Source organism: Schistocerca serialis, chromosome 7, assembly GCF_023864345.2.
Source record: "Schistocerca serialis cubense isolate TAMUIC-IGC-003099 chromosome 7, iqSchSeri2.2, whole genome shotgun sequence".
Taxonomy (NCBI): domain Eukaryota; kingdom Metazoa; phylum Arthropoda; class Insecta; order Orthoptera; family Acrididae; genus Schistocerca; species Schistocerca serialis.
In genome coordinates, this window is record NC_064644.1 from 272717440 (window position 1) to 272739988 (window position 22549).

General features: G+C 46.1%; 1 protein-coding gene across 1 annotated transcript in view; it reads left to right on the top strand.

The window, feature by feature from the left end:
• The window catches only part of LOC126412668 (probable glutamate receptor), a 134676-nt gene that overhangs the window by 34159 nt on the left and 77968 nt on the right, over nucleotides 1-22549 (top strand). The window contains exons 2-3 of the mRNA XM_050082371.1: nucleotides 1781-2065; nucleotides 2173-2249. Coding sequence (XP_049938328.1) covers nucleotides 1961-2065; nucleotides 2173-2249 — 182 coding nt within the window. The 5' untranslated portion in view covers nucleotides 1781-1960. The remainder of the gene's footprint in view (nucleotides 1-1780; nucleotides 2066-2172; nucleotides 2250-22549) is intronic.

The window sequence follows — 22549 nt, forward strand, 5'->3', positions numbered from 1 at the left end:
AAATTAAGGATAATTGCAGAATGTAGTGCCGCACAATGTGGCACTACACAAAACTGGATCTAATAGCATAGGCACATAGGGAACACACACGACACAGATCTGTAAGTCCACAATATTGGTGATAAGTTGAGAAAACCGTCCCGAAACACATGTGCTACAAAACGCTTCTGTTTCCTGTGCATGTACTCTGACATCAATATGTTATATGATCACCATGCACACTTATGCAGGCCGTACAACGGGTTGGAGTACTCTGGATCAAGTGGTCGAGCAGTTGCTGGGGTATAGCCTCCCATTATTGCGCCAGTGTCTGTCAGAGCTCCTGAAGTGTCTAGGCATTTGAAGGCGTGCTGTGATAAGTCGACCGAGAGCGTCCCAGACGTGCTCGATGGGGTTTAGGTCTGGAGAATAGGCAGGCCACTCCATTCGCCTGACATCTTCTGTTTCATGGTACTCCTCCACGATGGCAGCTCCGTGGGGCCGCGCGTTATCATCCAATAGGAGAAAGATGGGACGCACTACATCCCTGAAAAGGCGGACATCCTGGTGAAAAATGACGGCCCAATACGCCTGACCTGTTACAGGTCCTCTGTCAAAGACACCATCAAACCACGACCTCCATACAGGTCCCTTTCAAGAACATTAAGCGGTTGTTATCTGGTTCCTGGTTTAAGCCAGATGAAAACCCAACGAGAATCACTGTTCAGACTATACCTGGACTCATCCGTGAATATAACCTTGGACCACTGTTTCAGTGACCATGTACAGTGTCCTCGACACCAGGCTCTACAGGCTCTTCTGTGACCAGGTTTCAGTGGAATGCACCTAGCAGGTCTCCAGGCGAATAAACCATGTCTGTTCAGTCGTCTGTAGACTGTGTGTCTAGAGACAACTGTTCCAATGGCTGCGGTAAGGCCCCTAGCAAGGCTACCTGCGGTACTGCGAGGCCGTCTCCGGGCACTGATGGTGAGATATCGGTATTCTTGTGGTGTTGTACACTGTGGACGTCCCCTACTGTAGCGCCTGCACACGTTTCCTGTCTGTTGGAATCGTTGCCATTATCGTAAGATCACACTTTGTGGCACATGGAGGGCCCGTACTACAACCTGCTGTGTTTGACCAGCCTCCCGTCGCCCCGGTCTTCTACCCCTCATAACGTCATCAATATGTGTTCTTTGAGTCATTTTCAACACACAGTCACCATTAGTACGTCTGAAAACGTCTGCACACTTACTCGCTGCACCGTACTCTGACCTGCACCAACAAACTCTGCGTGTGTGGACTGCTGCCAGCGCCACCGTGCGACGACCGCAGGTCAAATGCCCCGCATGGTCATAACCCGACGTGGTTTAAACCCGCAAACCGCCCACCAGAGTGTTGATTGACCATGTATCAGCATTATCCTAAATTTATGAGCAAGAGTGTAGCTTAAAATAACTTACGCTAACGCCAGCACACACACCCATGCCCGAGGGAGGACTCGAACCTCCGACTGGTTGAGCCGCCCGAGCCGTGGCAAGGCGCCTTACACCGCACGTCTACCCCGCCCGGCCGGATACTGTAAAGCAGAAATCTGAGACCATAATAGTGATTAGAGATTTATGACTCTTGCTCTGTCAGTTCAATAAGGATTTCTAAGGTATTTTCCCATTTTAATTTCAGTCAGCTGGCGACATTGATCATCTAACCACTTTAATTATTTCCTGTTTATGTTGCCGTTTTCTTTCAGTAAGCGTCTTGTACTTTTAGTGACAGCTAAAACCTAGTTAATTATTTCCAGATAACAGCACGTGGAGAACTTTGCGGATCTCGATGGATTTTCTTCGACGACAACGCCGAGGACATCCTCGAACAATTTCGGCACATTTACATTCCGTTCAACTGCATTTTTCGTGTGGTACATCGCGTAGGCAGTGAATTCCGAATCACGGAACTTTACAATATAGACAGCACATACTCAATGCAGACATACGATTATGGAATCTGGGACAGTAAAAACAGACTTCAGGTTGCTCCCGGGAACTTGTACAGCAGGAGACGCTCCCTACACGGTCGACGTTTCTCGGTGAGTAGCTCCGGTCCGCCACTACTGAACAGAACTGAACAACAACATCAAAAGAATCTGCAGCTGGATTGCGGTAACAAAAAGTCTTACGTCTTTCTCTTTTGCAGGCTGTTTCGTATGCGTCTGTCAACAACGTACTGGGAGAGTACTTGTTGAATACACTGATGGATGCCATGAACAGCACGTAAGTCGAAGTGCTTGAATAAATATCTATACACTGAGGTACTTCCTGACTTGAATACTTTTTATTGTACTGAATGCCGAATGCGAAAGATGCGCTATTACATTAGTCTGTGTATAAAAAAAAATTTCAGATTTCTCAAAAATAAGTTTAAGGATCAATTTGTAAGGCTGACTCTAAGAAGTTACTTTCATTTGTTGTATCATGTCATGAGTTACCCCAAAATAAGATTTAACTAGCTGAAGCATAAGTATTAACGAATTACTATTAAGATATATATTTTTATGATTATTGTTTTGTTTTTAACAAGGGAACCTCCCCATCGCACCCCCCTCAGATTTAGTTATAAGTTGGCACAGTGGATAGGCCTTGAAAAACTGAACACAGATCAATTGAGAAAACAGGAAGAAGTTGTGTGGAACTGTGAAAAAATAAGCAAAATATACAAACTGAGTAGGTCATGTGAAGTTATGCAACATCAAGGAAACTTGGACTGCAGGAGCTCCGTGGTCTCGTGGTAACGTGAGCAGCTGTGGAACGAAAGGTCCTTGGTTCAAATCTTCCATCGAGTGACAAATTTAATTTTTTATTTTCAGTTTATGTGACAAACTCTTATGTTTTCACCACTTTTTTGGGAGTGATTATCACATCCACAAGAAAACCTAAATCGGGAAAGGTAGAAAAATCTTTTTACCCATTCGCCAAGTGTACAAGTTAGGTGGGTCGACAACATATTCCTGTCATGTGACGCACATGCCGTCACAATTGTCGTATGGAATATATCAGATGTGTTTTCCTGTGGAGGAATCGGTTGACCTATGACCTTGCGATCAAATGTTTTCGGTTCCCATTGGAGAGGCACGTCCTTTCGTCTACTAATCACACGGTTTTGCGATGCGGTCGCAAAACACAGACACTAAACTTATTACAGTGAACAGAGACGTCAATGAACGAACGGACAGATAATAACTATGCAAAAATAAAGAAAGTAAAATTTTCACTCGAGGGAAGACTTGAACCACGGACCTCTCGTTCTACACCCGCTCACGCTACCACGGGACCACGGCGCTCTTGACCCCACATGGTCCATGATGTTGCCTATGTGACCCATGGACTACTCAGTTTGTATATTTTGCTCATTTTTTCACAGTTCCACACAACTTCTTCCTGTTTTCTCAATTGATCTGTGTTCAGTTTATCAAGGCCTATCCACTGTGCCAACTTATAACTAAATCTGAGGGGGGTGCGATGGGGAGGTTCCCTTGTAAGCATACACTAAAAATACTACAGTTCCTTAGAAACATTATAAGTACTATATTTCATTTGATTTTCAAATTTTCTCTTTTTTCCCCTCCTGATAGCACCTTTACCTTTACAGTCCTTTGCAACATTCAACAACATTCGACCACTATACGTCCATTCCATATACCTTGTTACTTCTTCTCCACCTCCTCAGTAATCTTGTGGTGGCGTTCTCCTTGCTCTTCATTATAATGTTCCAAATTTTTATGGAAGTAATCAGTATGTGAGTGTAGGAAGTGAACTTCTACACTGATATTACGACCTCACATTCTGAAATTTGCCAATGCGGCTTTGACTATAATATTGTAATTCAGATATTTTTTAACTCTAGAAAAATTTCAGTAACCGAGCTGTAGTTCACGGATCGTTTTCTGTGACATTCGTTGTATTTTAAAGTTCGTAATCATTCATCAATTTGTGAATTCCAGCGATGAAGCAAAATTTTATGAAAGCTAGTCGAAGGACGATCCAGCTTGTGGAAGAATCTTTACGAACTGCTTCATCAAGTCCAGTTTGATATGCAGTGATGAAAGCAATTTTTTTTATTTACAGGCGGCTTATCCAAGATGTTTTTACTTTCAGGCACAAAATATCTCCGATTTCGTCAAACCTTTACAACCCAATGTTTTTGCTTCGCCGGGCTACACTACTCGCATAAAAAGAAAGGAATTTTCTTGTACTCAGCTTGCTGGCCCAATGAAATCCCTATAACTAAAATAAAATAAACTTACTTATAGCTGATGAAGAACTACAGTTTCAAATATTGAAATTTATTTCTGAAATTCGACTGGACTGTAAGAGGTATAGATGTAGTACCTAAAGAGACATGTGAAAATTTGTGACGGACCGGGACTCAAACCTGGATTTTCCGTTTATCAGATCGGTCGCCTTGCTACTTAAGCTATCAGGGCTTGCTCTGCGGACCGACCCAAACTTCCATATGTCACTCACCTACCTATTTCATCTCAAAGATTATTAATCCATTTTGCTACATTCGCACATCTCGTTATTCCTGTGCGGGTTTGGGTCGGTACAGGGAGCGCCCTCGGATAACCTACGTGATAAGGCGACCTCTCGTGATAAGCAGCAATTCTGGGTCCGCGTCACGGTCCGGCATAAATTTATGTATAATTTCAGGAATAGATTTAAGTATTTGAAACTGTAATTAGGGAAGACGGGTCTCTGACGAACAAATGACGATGATAGTTTTTGAGCCGGCCGGAGTGGCCTAGCGGTTCTAGACGCTACAGTCTGGAACCGCGCGACCGTTACGGTCGCAGGTTCGAATCCTGCCTCGGGCGTAGATGTGTTTGGTGTCCTTAGGTTGGTTAGGTTTAACTAGTTCTAAGTTCTAGGGGACTGATGGCCTCAGAAGTTAAGTCCCATAGCGCTCAGAGCCATTTGATAGTTTTTGACTTCTCGTTATCTTGGTTCTAAAACTTGCACAGGATTCACGAGATGCGCGAGACTGGTGAAATGAATTGATAATCTGAGAAGAAACAGATAGGTGAGTGACATATGGAAGTTTGGGTCCGTCTGGGAAGCGTGCTTGGAAAGCCTAAGTTGTAAAGCGACCGCTAGTCATAAGCGCGAAGTCCAGGGTCGAGTCCCGAACCGTCAGAAAGTTTCATATGTCGCTATAGAAATGAATTTATAAATAAAACTTAATTGAATTGTGCAAAAATTGTATGTGGTAGAAGAAAACTAAGAACAGTTTTGAAATCAGCATGGAAAAGTTAGTTAAGACCGCATATTTATTTTAAAATCATCTGGCATCATGCAGACTGGAGTTATCACTGACGTAATCCATTTCCTAAGTTACGACAGAATGCTATGAGTATCGTCGAGTAACTTGATTATAACCTCCTGTTATAAGTGTGCACAGCTCATAGATCATAATCTGTGTCGTGTAATGTGCCGTGGCACATCTGTATTGCAAAAAAGGGACGATGATCGGCGTTCAGACCAGCGAAGTTTGTGATCTCTTCATGTGTCTCTGTGAGCGGACTTACGGTACAGCTGTGAAAGACAGCCATGGAAACTTCTGCTATCCGTTTGTGAGTTTACACGTACCTAACAACAGAAAGGAGGCGTGGTACTTTTGCAAGTTAGATTGACAGTAGAGACAGGTCTGATACTGCAGAAGGTGGAACAATGGCTCTTACCGCTGGTCCAGGCAATCGCAGATATAACTGGAGGGGGAGGGGAGCGGGGTCAATAGAGGTCATAACCCTTCCCCCCTCCAAACACACAAACAACATAATGCTGAAAGCCTTCATATTTTTACACACATTGACTTCCAAAATTTTCAATTATCTTTCGGAGAATGTACTAGCGTGAAAATGAAGTCATGAAAATGGCAAGGAATGTTAGAAAATGTTGTGGCCACATGTAGTAAGCGTTGCTTCATGCAGTGGAGAATGGCAAAACAGAGGCACGCCGGCGACCGAGGTGTTGCAAAGTAAGCAGGCACAGATAGCCTTGCTGACAGCAGCAGTCTACCAACAGGCTGACGCAAGGACGCACACAGACCGAGCGCCGAGCGAAGCCTGGAAAGTGCTGAGTAAGGGGAGTGAGGCCAGTACGCTAAGTTACGCTGCAATATACTGCGGGAGTAATAACAAAAATCTACCACCGTGGGTAAAAAACGTCCTAGTGGAGCGCAGGCAGCAACAGACAGAAGCCATACATGGTCCGTATCCGAATGTTCAATCTTCGTAGGTGACGATTCTGGAAGTCTGTTCCAGCTCGCAGGAGTCATCCGCTCGCCGCCAGATGTCAACTTCAGCTCTGGGGGTCGGCCCGAGTTCGGTCGGCACTATGGCTGACTAACTACAGCGAGCAGGACCGGCCGCAGCGCGGTCTTGGTCACAGGCGCTGCCGGGGACTGACGCCCAGACTTCACAGCAACCTGGCCCCACGGTTTGTGGTCCGTCCATGATGGGACCTCGCAGACATCTCGACTGATGGCTTCCCAGCCACCGGCGCAGCAGACGTCGACAGCTGACCTCATGGCGACGTGGCTCCGTGGGCGTGCCCATAGTGGGGGCGAGCGGCGACGAGTTCATCTCAACCACAGGGCATCCTGGTTTCAGCGGAGCACTGGTGGCCTGAGGCTCCCGAGTGCGATCAGCGGCGTGTGTTACGCGCATTGTCGGAGAATCTACACAGCAACAACCAGGCGGATGGATCCACAGGGCTGGGCAGCGACGACGAGAGAGAAATTGTAAAGAAAGTTCAATAAATAATTGTAAAACTCCACGCCGTCTTTGGCGCAACCACTGTGTCTGCTGCCAGCAAGTGGTGCAGAATCCGTAACAAGTGGTGTCAGGCGCACCCACGGCACGACTTTGACTAGCACCGTGTGGAGCAACCGAGAAACACGGAATAGGGTGAGTCCAGCAACTGCCTACTCTCTATGTTTTCTGTGTAGCTAGATATGTCGAGGGTAACGTTAAGGGATGTGAGAGTGTCTTTTGAAAGGCCTAGCAGCCCTGTAGACTTATCGCAGTTTCGTGGGAATGATAGTCACGTTAACTTAGTACCATCTAAATGTGTAGTGTGTGGTTTAACAGGTCACGTCGCTCCTTGCGATAAATTTGTACCAAGCACTTGTGATGTGTGTGGCTTCTATGGTCATTTAACGGGGCAATGTGGTAAGTCTAGATGGCTTGCCATTAGACGTGCTAGGTAATTGCTTCTGGGTAATACAATTTTATTTTTGTGAGGTGAGGTAAACCACACGGAAAATGCCAGAGACACGTGCAACTGGGACAAGTGACGCCATAGTCGCATTGACAGAGTAAGTTAAGAAACTGATTGAAGAAAATAAGTTGCAAAAGCAGCACATGCAGAGAATGGAGCAACAATTGTTGCAAAATACTCAATCAGGTTCGGGAAGCGATAGTGTAGAACGCAATGGTACTGTCTTTTCCGGTGTGGCACATTGTTCAGCAGCTAATTTGATACCTTCCTTCTCGGTAAAACTTCAGAGGACGTGAATGTTTTCATTGGTGACGTATGTAGTATGGCTAGACTGTGTGGATGGTCGGATGAAATGTGTTTGCAAATGGCAAGGTTACGGTTAGTAGGTGACGCAAAGACTTATGTGGCATACCATGAAGGGGTAAAGGATCCTACTATGTTCACAGAGTTGGCTGAGGGATTATTGCAAAGATTTAGGATACAAAACAGTGCCAGATTTTTTACAGAAAAATTGGGGAGGATGATGCAAAAAACGGGTGAAACGGTAGAAGAATTTTCAGACAGAATTAGGAGAACGAATGCGCACATGTATGAGTTAACGCGAGATGCGAGTGCAAATGAAGTTCTATAGAAATAAACAGAGAATAGAGCTTTAGACGCATTTTTGCGAGGGATCTCGCCGGATTTTTCACGCTGGATACGGATGGAAAATCCAAGTGACTTAGCAGCAGCATTGTGCATAGCTACACATTTGCAGGAAATGGATAGCGCCACTAGAAGTCGCAATGACAAGAAAATTTTTTCGTCTTCCAAAGAGTGTTACCGTTGTGGGAAGCAAGGTCATTTCAAGGGACAATGTCGGGAACCACAGTGTTTCAATTGTCAGAAAATAGGGCATAAGGCACGGCAGTGTAAAGCCACAAAACGGGTTAATGATACAGCAGGTAAAAATCTGTTAAACGAAAAAGGGAGTGTTCCTGCCGTCGGGAGGCATTCCCAGTAAAAAGAGGTACTCAGAGAATGCACGAAGAGGCAGATTGTAGTTTGATGGTTTGGATAAAAGATAAGTGGTGAAAAGGTTTAGTGGATACTGGAGCGCATGTATCAGTTGTCAGTATGGACCTTGTGGGCAAGAAAGGATTGGAAGCTCAGAGATACAGATTGGGTGCAGTAGGTGATAAAAAATTAGATGCACTAGGGACAGCACAGCTCAAGTTTAAGATAGGGAACGTGTGGTTCCGGCAGCAAATGGAGGTGTTGTCAACTGTGGGACAGGGATTTTCAGCGATACTTGGGTTGGACTTTCTGATTAAACATCACGCCAAAAATGATCTTTCGCAACAGACACTGGAACTCGATGGGAACTTGTTCTCAATGGGTATAGCCCTTGCAAATGTTTCAGAGTCGCAAGGTGCACTGATAGCTAAGGTGATACCAACTGAACTGCGTACAAGTGCATTAAAGGTGATTTCGTGTGACAAAGTACGAACAAGTACAGGGAAGTTGATCTGGGTACCGGTGGATGTCGATGTGCCACAGCAGGTGTTATTCTTGGTAGAGCCACTGCCGAGTAATTAGGTTTTAGACGAACAGCATTGCTTTATTTGTAGGAATGTATCACGGGTAACGGACATAAACGGGCAGTTTATGGTTCCAATGAGTGTAGATAACTTCGGGCGGGATGATGTCGATCTGCCGAAGGGATTAGTAATAGCCACAGTAGAGTTAATGCATGGAGAGGACATCGATAGTTCGAGGCTAGACTATGATGTAAAGCAAACCGTCAGCACGTCTGCACTTCGTGACAAGGTAAATCATTTGAGAGGAAATGATCATGCGGGTATGGAAGCATTATTACTAAAGTATAAGCATTGTTTGAAGCACATGGTACGTTACCTGCTACACCGATAACACAGCATCGTATTCCGACAGGGAATCACGCTCCGGTGCATCGTAACCCATACAGACTACCGAAACAATTACAACCAGTAGTAGAGCAATTAATAGAGCAACTACTGGAAGATGGGATAATACAGCACAGTAATAGTCCTTGGTCTAGTAGCGTAGTCCTAGTTCCGAAGAAGACACCGGACGGGTCGAAAAAATTTCGCTTTTGTTGTGATTACAGGCATTTGAATGAACGGACAGTGGCGGACGTATATCTGATTCCGAATATCACAGAAACGTTAGACAAACTAGGGCAGTGTAAATTTTTCTCCAGTATGGATTTGCGAAGAAGTTATCACCAGATTGAAGTATGTCTGGAGGACAGGCCAAAACAGCATTTACGATGCACTGTGGTCACTTCGAGTATAAAAAAATGCCATTTGGACTAAAAAACGCTCCAGCAACATTAGAGAGGCTGTTGAATGGAATCCTTCACGGGTTGAAACCGAAAAAATGCATGGTGTATCTGGATGACATTATAGTTTTTCAAGAGATATAGAGCAGCATGTGGAACGGTTAGAGGAGGTGTTTAAAAGGTTAGAGGCAGCATGGCTAACATTAAGTTTGGACAAATGCCGTTTTGCGCCAGCACAAGTAAATTATCTCGGTCATGTTATCAGTCAGGACGGGGTACGGACAGATCCTCGTCTCACTTCTGCAGTACGAGATTTTCCGTGTCTGCAAACGGTTAAACAACTGCAATCGTATATTGGTCTTGTGACCTATTATCGAAAGGGGTTCGCAGAAATAGCGAGGCCACTTACTAGGTTGCTAAGAAAAGGTGTTACCTTCCAGTGGACGTCAGAGTGTGAGAAAGCATTTCAAGAGTTGAAACAGATACTGACATCGGATCCAGTTTTGAAGTTTCCAGACTTTTCGAAGGAGTTTATACTACAATGTGACGCGTCTAATCACGCTCTTGGGGTTGCACTTGGGCAAGAAATTGATGACAAAGAACATCTGATTGCGTTCGCGTCTTTTCAACTTAACAAGGCAGAACAAAATTACTCCACGACGGAAAAGGAATTGTTAGCGGTAATATAATATGGGATTTCGTACTTTCGATGTTATCTGTACGGTAGAAGGTTTAAGGTTGTGACAGATCATTCAGCTCTGAAATGGTTATTAGGTCTGAAAGACCCAGCGAGTAGGCTAGTGAGATAGGCACTGAAACACAATGAGTTCGATTAAGAGGTAATACACAAGCCAGGTGTGAAACATGCCAATGCCGACGCATTGAGCAGGAAAGTGGCAGTGTTACAAGTAACAGGGGTGACTGAAGATGAGTGGAAAAAGGCACAAGCCGTGGATAGTGATTGCTAATTGTTCAGAAAGCAACCGCAGTCCCTAGTACAGGACGGGTTACTTTGCAGGTCGATGAAATGCGACCCGCGCGTCGTCGCACCAGCAGGGTTAAGATCAGAAGTTTTGTAACAGTCGCATGACCATTTCCTTTCCGGACATGGTGTGAGAAGAGCTACGGATAGGCGGATAGCGGAGAAGTTTTGGTGGAGGACCCGACGTCAATACGTGGACGAGTACATCAGGAATTGTGTGCCATGTGCACAGTGTGTGGACTCGAGCCATCAAAAGATTCAGCTTCAAAGATTACCAGAGGCAGACAGACCTTTCCAACAAATCGGAATCGATGTATTAGGTCCATTTAATAGGAGTGCAGCAGGGAATAAGTATGTGTTAACAGTGATTGACCACTTTTCTAAGTATTTAGTCATGGTCACATTACCAGATCAGAAAGCAAGAACGGTGGCACAAGCTTTAGTTAATAGTTGGTTACTCAGGTATGGGATACCTCAGTCCTTAATCTCGGATCAAGGTACTAATTTCACGTCTGATCTGATGAAGCAACTGTGTAAGTTACTGAAGGTAAAGAAATTACGGACTAGTCCATTCCATCCGCAAGCAAACGGACGAACGGAGACAGTGCATCGCACGATCGCTAAGATGTTGAGTCACTATGTAAATAGTCAACACACCGACTGGAATGTGTACTTGCAATTTGTAACGAGTGCGTATAATAGTAAGGTACATACGTCGACAGGATTGTCGCCGTACAAAGTGGTGTATGGGCGGAAGATTGCATCACCTTTTGACATGCTTTGTCCAAGCCTGGGAGCGGAGGGCGAGCATGTAAGTCAGTTTGCGAAAACCATTAAGGAAGTATGGCAGAGAGTTAGACGAGCTAACACGAAAGAATGGGAACGACAAGAACGGATGGGAGGTACAATGAGGAAGTTGCCACAGTACAGAGTAGGCCAATGGGTGCTACTAGCTAATCCGTATGTTCCAAAAGGGAGAACCAAGAAGTTCACAAACAAGTTCCAGGGACCATACCAGGTAGTAGAAATGACATCACCTGTCAATATAAAATTACAATTGTCTACCAAGACAATGGTGGTTCACGTTAGTAGAGTTAAGCCGTTCGAGGGGGTAGTCGATCCGTGTATATGTACTTCTCCTTCTGGCAGAAAGCGAAAAGAAGCGCCAGAAGCAGACAGTAAACCGGGTATTAAGCATAAGTTGCGTTCGAGGGATGTGTGAAAAAATGGTTCAAATGGCTCTGAGCACTATGGGACTTAACTTCTGAGATCATCAGTCCTCTAGAACTTAGAACTACTTAAACCTAACTAACCTAAGGACAACACACGTATCCATGCCCGAGGCAGGATTCGAACCTGCGATCGCAGCGGTCGTGCGGTTTCTGACTGTAGCGCCTAGAACCGCTCAGCCACTCCGGCCGGCGAGGGATGTGTAGTTAGCAGTAATTATCATGTGTGTATTATTTTGTGCACGGACTTTAAGTGGATAGTGTGGGGCGTAGTCCTCTGGCAGCTGACATAAGCTGGCCAAGTACAGGATATGCTGTTGCAAAGCGGGGTGTTGTTCGGGAAACAACCGGATGTGGTCTTCACAAGTCACGAGTGGATGCTTCAGCTGGCACTCAGCATCCTGCAGGTAAGGAGCGAGATGCGGCAGCTACAGGAGGTGGTATCGAGTGTGGAAACAGTTGCATCTAAGAACGGAATATTACGGGACGTGCAAGAAGAGTACGAGCCTTTGGATTGGTCATGAAAGCAGATAAGGGAACAATTGCACCAAGTCGTGAGCATGATTCCAGGGAGGAGAAAGAGAGTAAAGAGGGGTTGGTTCAAATGGCTCTGAGCACTATGGGACTCAACATCTGAGGTCATCAGTCCCCTAGAACTTAGAACTACTTAAACCTAATTAACCTAAAGACATCACACACATCCATGCCTGAGGCAGTATTCGAACCTGTGACTGTAGCGGTCGCACAGTTCCAGACTGAAGCGCCTAGAACTGCTCAGCCACACTGACCGGCTAGAGGGGTTGGTTGAATGCAGGTGGGAAGTTGCTGAAAACAATTTTTGGAACAGCGGATAGAGGCGATATTGCGGGTTTGAACAATCCTTTAACAGTTATTTGCGACAGGGAGGAAAGCATAGGGAAGTTAGTGGATATACACACAACAGAGATATGGGGATTAGGTACAGAGTTGTTGAATGTGACAGGTATGGTGCGTGGGATGGCTACAGGGTTACGAGCATATATAGAACAAACACAGAAATTATTGAATACGGATCTGGAACAGGTACAAACGCGATTGGATATAGTGGAAGGGAAGCTGGAAATGGCTAAGCTGCTGTGGGAAGTGGTTAACACCATTGGTGATGCACGAGTGAGGATGGATGAAATGCAAGAGGCAGTACATCACGCATTGCACGGGCAGGTGAGTGTAACGTTGATGTCACCAGAAAAATTCAGACGGAGTCTGAAGTAGGTGGAGGGAGAGTTTTCAGAGGGGGTAGAGCTCGTAGTGCCGATAATTGAAGCGAGTATGTCACTTTTTTATCATATATCTAGGATTAAGGTAACAACGGATCTAGTTAAGATGCATATAGAGATTAGATTTCCCGTAACTAGTGTGGGAAGACAGTATCACTGTTACACAGTGCATCCTTATCCCATCAGATGGGAGCGCATGGGGAAGGGAGTACAGTTCAGGATACAGGAGGTTTTATTAATTTCTAAGGAGAGGGATACTCATGCTACTGTGTCGAGTTTAGAGTTGAGTAGATGTCTAATGGAGTCAGTTTCTATTTGTCCATCACGGGTTGTTTTCACGGGCAAGGGTTCATGTGAGATCCAGTTATTTAGGGCAGAAGCAGAAGCCTCAGAGTGTCGGAGAATAATAGTGAAGCCTACGCCTTATTTTCAGCAAGTTCGGAGGCATTGGTTGTATTCAGTATTCACTACGGAGAGGATATCAGCCAAGTGTTATGACAATGGGAATTGGACAGCAACTATGGAGATGGAAATACGGGACAGTGGTTTGCTAATCAACGGGACAAATTCTGAAATAGTAAGGGATCGCTTCAGCTTACCATCGACAGTCACAGGAATCACCAAGGTTACAGATACTCATCTGACGTTGCATTCAACCAACCCCTCTAGCCGGCTGGTGTGGCTGAGCAGTTCTAGGCGCTTCAGTGGAGTGCAGGCAACAACAGACAGAAGCCATTAGGAAGCAGTTCGGATCTGAGGACGGACGTGGTCCGTATCCGAATGTTTAGTCTTTGTAGGTTACGATTCCGGAAGTCTGTTTCAACTCGCAGGAGTCATCCATTCGCCACCAGATGCCAACTTCAGCTCTGGGAGTGGGCCCGAGTTCGGTCGGCACTATGGCTCACTAACTGCAGCGAGAACTTCCAGCAGGACCGGCCGCAGCGCGGTCTTGGTCACAGGCGCCGCCAGGGACTGACGCTTGAACTTTATGGCAACCTGGCCCCACGGCGCGTGGTCCGTCCATGACGGGACCTCACGGACATCGCGACTGACGGCTTCCCAGTCGCCGATGCAGCAGGCGTCGGCAGCTGACCTCACAGTGATGTGGCTCCGTGGGTGTACTGTACTGGGGCGCCGGGCGGCAACGAGCTCATCTCAACCACAGGGCATCCTGGCTTCAGCGGAGCATTGGTGGCCTGAGGCTCCCGAGTGCGATCAGCGGCGAGCGTTACGTGCATTGTCAGAGAATCTACACAGCAGTAGCCAGGCGGATGGATCCGCAGGGCTGGGCAGCGACGACGAGAGAGAAATTGTAAAGAAAGTTCAATAAATAATTGTAAAACTCCACGCCGTCTCAGTCTTTGGCACAGCCACTATGTCTGCTGCGCTGCTAACAAGTGGTGCAGAAGCCGTAACGAGTTTAAGACAGAATTCTTTCAATTGTTTTCCTGAGGGCCAGCTCATGCGGATTCGTCTGCGGTCTGACTGGCTGCAGAAAACATTCCGTCTACCAAAAGGCTCCCATTCACATCCTCACCATACTTGCTGGTTTAAACAAATCTGAAGTGGGTTTTGAGTCCACAGGCGGAAACAGCTAACGGTGGTAAGGTGAATATGGCGAGACAGAAGGTAAAAGACTCTCCATTAAGAAAAAAATCCCAGTAGGACTAAATATCCCGATCGTAGCCGGAAAAGACAGAGAGATGAAGCCTTTCCCCCATTTACACGTTCGCAGAACCATAGTCAGGTTTGTCACAAGTTTCTTCAAGTGAAATTCCCTGACATTTCCCTGATTTCCAGTCTAATTCTAGCATTTTTCCCTGACAACTTTTGTGATTGAATTGATTGATTAACTGAGAGGGTTTATGGGACCAAACGGCGAAGTCATCAGTCCTGCGATTCCAAAGTTACTCCCGTAAGAAAGAGGGTCTGCTAAAAGTGGATGGATCCATTCTGGGGAGTCAAACTATAAAACAAGGTAGTTAAAACGCACACAGTAAAAGGCATAAAAGGTTAGACTATATCTACAAATTGTAAAAAAGAGCGATCTTTCCACGGGAGAGTGGTCATGGGGTACAAGACAGAGAACGCGTGAAGAGAGGCCCCAACCACAACCACCATGCCCCTGCTAGAGGAGTAAAGCAAAACCTTATATCTGGAAATAACCATTTTCATGGAGGAAACAAAGGACCAGTTCAACCATCCATGAATTGTCTGCTATTATTAAAGTTAAGGAAGGGTATACTTAGCATGATGGACCAAAAGAAGAAGACATTCCTCGAATATGTGGGGTACCGTCAGTCTGGCGCCACGACCATATTGTGTTCATGGTTTGTACACGGGAGAAAGCAATGGTTGAGCCTGGTATGAACAATGTGTAGATGGCATTAAGTAGTGGACTCCAGAGAGGAGCAGAAGGAAGAGCACCAACATGCAGTAGTCTCCTTGATTGTGCAGAGAATATTACTGAGAGCAGTAGCGCACCAGATATCGTTCCACTTTTGGGCAAAGAGAGATTTGACATAGATCTGCATATCCGCAGCTGGAGTTATGAAAGGGAATGGAGGGTGAGTATCAGCTTCTCTAGCCAAACAGGCAACCAGTTCATTTCCTGGGATACCCATATGAATTGGGACCCAGAGAAAGAAAACTGAGCAGGCGCCATGGCCAAGGGAGGAGAGAAGGTCGTGAACAGCAGAGACCAAAGGATGACGAGAGTAGCAGGCTGCTCATTGAGTTGGTACATATTAAAACACTGTGGAGGGAGGCCTGAATAACAAAACAGAGGGTCCTGGTAACGGTTAGCAGGTCTGCTATGAACACACTACCGGCAATAAATTGTGTTCTAAGCCATTAGGAGACATGAAAGCATATCCCGCTTCATCTATCGCCTTAGAACCATCAGTCTAGAAGATGATAGCAAGGATAGGATATACAAGACACCAGAAGACCATAGGGGGATAGAGACCTTAGGACCTTGGAACAGGTCGCCTAATCCGTGGTATAGGCACCACCCAAGGGGGATGTGAGAGGAAATACATGGGGCGCATTTCAGTGAGTGATGATGGAGATCCCGACAGAGGGAAGTGAGACACATTCCAACTGACAGTCCCACGTGTGGGTGGTGATCAGGAGGGAGACGTTCCTCACTTGTAAAGAGGATGGGATACACAGGACAGTCAGGGAATCTGTGAATGGCGATTGCATCAGAAACCAGGAGTTGGCTTCATCATATTTGTTGAGTGGAAATCTCCGCTTCTGTGAGGGGTATGTCAACGGGACTAATGCAGAAGGCACCAACAGCCAGATGTACCCACAGTGGTGAATGGGATCAAGTATTTTCAGCGTGGAAGAAGCTGCTGAGCCATAAACCTGACTTTCATATTCTAGTCTGGACAAGACCAGAGTGTAAATTAAAGATGGAGAAGAGTAGCATGGTCTGCATGCCAATATGTGTGGCCCAGAAGGCGGAGAGTATTAAGCTTCCACATGCATTTAGTCTTCATGTGGTGAATGTGTGGCAACCACATCAACTTTTTATCAAAAATAAGGCCCAAGAAACAGGAGTGTGTTGGAACATCAAGGAGCTGGTCGCCTAAATAAAGCTCTGGATCGAGGTGCACTGTGGGTCGATGACAAAAATGCATAACCCTTGTTTTGGAGGGAGAAAAATGGAAGCCATGTGATATGGACCACGCAGAGGCCTGTAGGATGGCACCTTGGAGCCAGCTCTCAGCAGGTGCTACGAGTGGGAGCTGCACAAGATGTGAAAAGCGTCGACATACAATGCCAGGGTAATCATAGGCTCACCACAGGTTACAAGGCCATTGATGGCTATGCGGAAGAGTGTGACACTTAACACAGAGCCCTGCGGGATACCATTCTCCTGAATCCAAGGGGTGCGGAATAAAGAGCCAACTCTAACCCAAAAGAGCCAGTGGGATAAAAACTATCAGATAAAAATAGGAAGGGGGCCTTGAAAGCCCCAATAATGGAGGGTAACTAAAATGTGATGGTGCCAAGCCATGTCATATGCCTTATCTAGGTCAAAGAAGACCACAAAAAGGTGCTGGCAGTTAGTAAAAATACGTCGAACTGCTGTTTCCAACCTTGACAGTAGCCACACTGATAGGGGGACAAAAGGCCCTGAGATTCGATTACCCAATGTAACTGGAAGCTAACCATCCTCTCAAGCAGTTTACAAAGCACGTTCCTCAGGCTAATTGAGTAGTAGCTGTCGAGAGACGTTAAGTTCTTCCCAGGCTCAAGGACGAGGATAACTATGCGTCTCGCCATTGTGAGGAGAAGGTACCCTTGATCCGAATGCAGTTGAACACCCTAAGTGGATAGTGCCTCTGTGTAATGTCCAAGTGCTGGATCATCTGGTTGTGGATGGAATCTGGGCCTGGGGCTGTGTCATGTGAAGAGGTAAGAGCCTGCAAGTATTCCCGTTCAGTGAAGGGTCCATTAAAGGGTTCAGTTTGGTGAGGGTTGAAACAGAGAGGGGTCTGTTCAATTCTGTATTTGTGCTGGAGAAAGGTAGCAAGTTAGGAAGAGGACGCTGATGCTGTCGCAAAGCGTGACACGATGTGTTTGGCAAGGACCAATGGATCAGTAGACAGAGCGTCTTGGAGGATAAGCCCCTGGACAGTTGACTGTCGCTGGCGGCCCAGAAGGTTACAGAGCGTGGACCAAATCTGCGATGAAGTGCTATACATCTCCAGGGAAGAAACATAGTTCTCCCAGCATTCCTTTTTACTCCGCTTAATAAGGTGACAGGCCTTAGCATGGAGATGCTTAAAAGCAAGGAGGCTGATCTGTGAACAATGTTTTTAAATTGTTGCAGCCCCTGTCGGCTGTCCTGGACAGCTACTGCTACATCCTTGGTCTACCAAGGTACAGTCAATGATGAGGATGACCTGTGGATAGGGGACAGCAGTGCCAGCAGCATGAAGAATAGTGGCATCCCTGCACGACCACATCAATGCATTTAAAGAGAGAGGTGTTAAAATGCACAGAAACGTATATAAATGCCAACTGGCCCTATGGAATGCCCAACGTGGGGGTCTGTCTGTCTGGCGGCAGCAGGGGAATGACAAAATCATCAGAAAGTGGTCACTGTCACAAAGACGACCATGGGGTGACCACTGTAAGCAAGCCACAAGAGCAGGGGAGGAGATTGTGAGATCGATAGCAGTAAAGATTCCATGGATGGCACTGATATGGGAAGGAGAACAGTCATTGAAGAAACACAAATCAAAGTCTGTAGTATGTTGGTCAGGTAGAAGGCCCCTACCTGATGAAGTGGCACTCCCCCACAGGGGGTGGTGTGCATTGAAGTCCCAAGGAGACGATACAGGTGCCGGAGTTGTTGTATTAAGTAGACAGTTCAACATAAGGAAATGGCCTACCTGGAGGAAGGTAGCCATTGCAAATGGTGATTGCCAGAGTCGTCTGCACTCTAACTGTTATTGCTTCCAGGTTGGTCTGATGGGGGATCCAGTCACTAATGACATCGGTGTGAACCAAAGTGCAGACCCCTCCAGACGCTATCCCAGGGCCAACACAGTTCCAACAGGACGCCCAGTAACACGAAATGTTGGAGAGTGGTCATCACGAAAGTGGGTTTCCTGAAAAGCGAGATAGAACAAAAAGTAGGAGGAAACAAGGCGTTGTATTTCTGGAAGGTGACAATAATATCAGTTGCAATTCCGCTGGATTATCGTGTGATGAGAGTCCATGTGAGACATAAAGAAGCCACGTGGAGGTCATGTACCTTGGTCAGCAGTCGTCACCAACAAGAAGGGGTGACACCCATAAAAACTGGGTCTTTGCTAAGGATGAGGAGCAGGGGCGAAGCCCCCCCAGGAAGCTGGGGATGCTTCATCCTTTGACTTGTGCTGCTTCTTCTTCTCCTTCAGGGGGAGAAGGCATTATCAGTAAGGGAAGAGGTGGCAGTGATGTTGGGATCTCACAAAGAGCAACTGGCTTAGGGGATATCAGAGTGTGGATGTCTCCTCTGAGCTAAGGGTGCAAACTACCTGTCTGAGAACGCCAGGGAGGGGTGTTCCGAGAAAGAGCCCCAACCCTAGCTGGAATCAGAGAAGGGGAAGTCTTCCTGGCCAAGAAGGAGGAGGAGGCTGAGGAGAAAGAGCAGTTCCTGGAGGGGAGTGGATGGGAGCCACCGAGGGCTATGAAAGGAAAGGGGGCAGGATGGGGGTAAGGGGGAGGCGTGAGGAGGGGAAGATGTAACTGAGGCAGGGGTAGAGGGGAATTTACAAATTGAACCCTGTCAAACTTCTTCCGGGCCTCACAGTAGTGGAGAAGGTCAAGGATCTTTACTTCCTGAATTCTTTTTTCCTTCATGTACACTGGAGGTGAGTGAGGAGAATAGAGACGAGAGCAGTTTACACAGTTAGGCAGAGGGGTGCAAGGGCTCCCCACGTGAAGAGGTCAGCCACAGTCACCACAGATGGAAGTGGCTTCACATCGTGAGGACATGTAGCTGAAGTTGAGGCAATGGAAGCAACACATGGGAGATGGAATGTATGGTTTCATGTCGCATATGTACACCATTACCTTGACCTTCTCGGGAAATGCCATGATGAAAGTACCAGTGTCTACACGATGGTCCTTAGGGCCTTTCTGGACACACTGGATGAAATGAATGCCACATAATTCCAGATTAGCTGTAAGTTCATCATTGACCTGGAGGAGAAGGTCCCTATGGAAAATTACATCCTGTTTCATAATGAGTGGCTTGTGAGGAGTAATTGTCACGGGGATGTCGAGGGAGGCTGACTGACAGAAGTTCTCTTTATAAGGAGAGAGGCAAATCTCATTTTCCTTAATGACTCAACATCACCGAACTTATCCACAGTATGATCCACAAAGAAAAGGGGTTTGGTGGAGGCAAAAGTCTCCCCATTGGTTCTGATACAGAGCAGGAACCGTGGAAAGGATTTCACCCCAAGCTGGCAGGCCTGTCCATCCTCCCAGGGTGTATTGAAGTAGGGTAAGGCCGAGAAGGCAGAAACAGGAACTGAGACAGAACTGTGTTGAGGAAGAGTGGTCAGAGAGTTTAACTCATTTTATGTACCAAATGTCTGCCCTGGCACCACCCACTCGAACAGGGGCTCACCTTGCGGGCGCCACCCAGCACAGCAATGGCCACCTGGCAGGATGGTCGTTGTCAGGAGCTTTAACAACACAAAAAGACGGGCAAACACTCCTAGGCTTGCACAAGGTGTTCACAGCGCAGATACCAGCAGTGTGATCCCTGTTTTGTCAGGGGCTCATCCACATACATACATAACAGCCCCACCACACGGACTGGCTCCTGAGCTGGTGACCTAGCAAGGAGGCCAATGGGCTCTGTCAGGGAGGGAGGAGAAGGGGGAAAAGGGAGATGGAGAGGGATAGGAGGAGGAGGAGGAGAAGGAGGAGGAGGAGGAGGAGGCGCAGGGGGAGAGGAATCCACGCCAGAGACGCTAGAGAGGGAGTTCTTCTTCATCTGGCTCACACTGCAGATTTCAAATTTGGAGATGGAACAAACCCCTGAGGGGAAAAAAAAGAAAAGCCAAGAAGGAGGATGAAAAGTGACAAGCCAAAACGGCAGGATAAAGCAAAGTCATGAGGGTAGCTGGCCTAACATAATGAAGGACACCAAGAGAAGGAAAGAAAGGAGCAAAGGGAAAGGAAGAAGGACAGGAAAGGAGGAGGTAGGGGAAGGCAAAGCAGCCTGAAAAAGAATAAAGGCCGCAATAGCTCAGGGACCCACGCGGGCCATACACATACCCACAAAAGAACTGTGGGCCCATTGGGGGGGGGGACATATTTTGAGATCTCAAGTGTAAGACAAGACATAAATTGACAAAAAATGTAAGGACTTCTGTATTTCTAAACGTGTGAGTAAAAAAATCTTAAATCTTTTGCAATGAACTGTTTTTAGATAGAGAAAGCAAGCCGTATCGTATATATGTGTCATTAAGACCACTGATGTTATTTTATTTCAATAAAACGAAACACATTTGGTGACAAAAATACGCATTTCATTGGAGTCGCAAGACATATTTAAAATATCTTCACTGATTTCAGAAATAACCTCAGAAAAAGTAGACCTCTTGAAAGAAGGTATAAGGCAGGAAGGAGTTGTGTAAACCAACACTATAGGTGACTGCCAATAAAATGTCGGTTCTACTAAATTTGTTATTGTCGGTTATTACCCACTGTGTTATGTCTACTATTTTACAGGTATTGTGTGGTTTTTCTTTCGAGAAATACGTGAATACATAGCGTACACAATGACTGCCACAATTTTATTCCTCTTAGTATCCATATTTTGTAATATACAAACTAATTTTGAAGTGCCAGAATGCACTAGGATAAATAAAACGTCTATAAAACGCGGCACTGTACAATGTACTTGTGGTGAGACTGTCGCAATTCCTGAAATCCATCGCCTGTGGCCTCTGGCCCGCCGAGGAGCACTGGTCCAGAGTCCATGGATAAACCACGAAAATCAGCCACACACGAACAGACCTGGCCTGAAGGCAGATCGGTGAGACTAGATCCAATGGGCAGTGCCGGAACATTAATGGGAAAATATGGGCTTCAGATTGGCAGGCCCGATCAGTTAGAAATACCCATAGAAATGGCCTGCGGTTTTGGCCCATAATGGGAGTCCGCTGACGTGGCCAGCTATTTACACGTCACAGACACCATGTTGAGGAAATGAGACTGCGGTGGTCAATACATGCTAGAGATAACTTGCGTGAATACACTGAGAGTCAGTACTAGTGGGGATACGTAGCAACTCACCATGTATGTGATCACTGAGCAGCAAGATAGGCACATAGAAAAGACAATCACACTCTCACAACCAAATTTTTGGCCATAGCCTTTGTCAGAAAACGAGAGCACGCACACATTCACACAATCGCTCAGACTCAACTCATGCACACATGACCGCTGTCTCCGAGCGCTGTGTCAACTTTCTGTGAGAATCAGGTCCAAACAAACCACTGTTCACGCCTCCACGTCTCTCGTCGGCAGCTACTATGTAGCAGCAAGCAGTCGTGGCAGCATTGACTGCAAGCTGAGGAGAGTGGAAGAGAGGAAAGAAGCAGTAAGAATGAGGGTGTAGGGAAGTGGATCACACACTCAGCTGTGCACAGCCAGTGTTGATGCATGACGTGCCAGTAAATTAACCAATTCATCTACTGAGACAAAAACGAGATTTTCCAGCGTTTTTTTCAAATTTCTCTGATTTCCCTGACACATTTGAAATTCCCTGATATTTCTTGATTTCCAGAACTTGTGGCAACCCTGATAGTCTGTGTAGATCTAGTTTTCAGATTTTTGGCCAAATGATTTTCAAATGATGGATTTCTCTGAACTCTAATTTCTTGGAAGTTATGCTAAAAAGAAATGTACTGAGAACTGACGTACCACATTATTACTAAACTGTTCTCAGAACTTAAGGACGAGCTAAAGAAAGTGAAATAATCTATAAATATATGAATGAA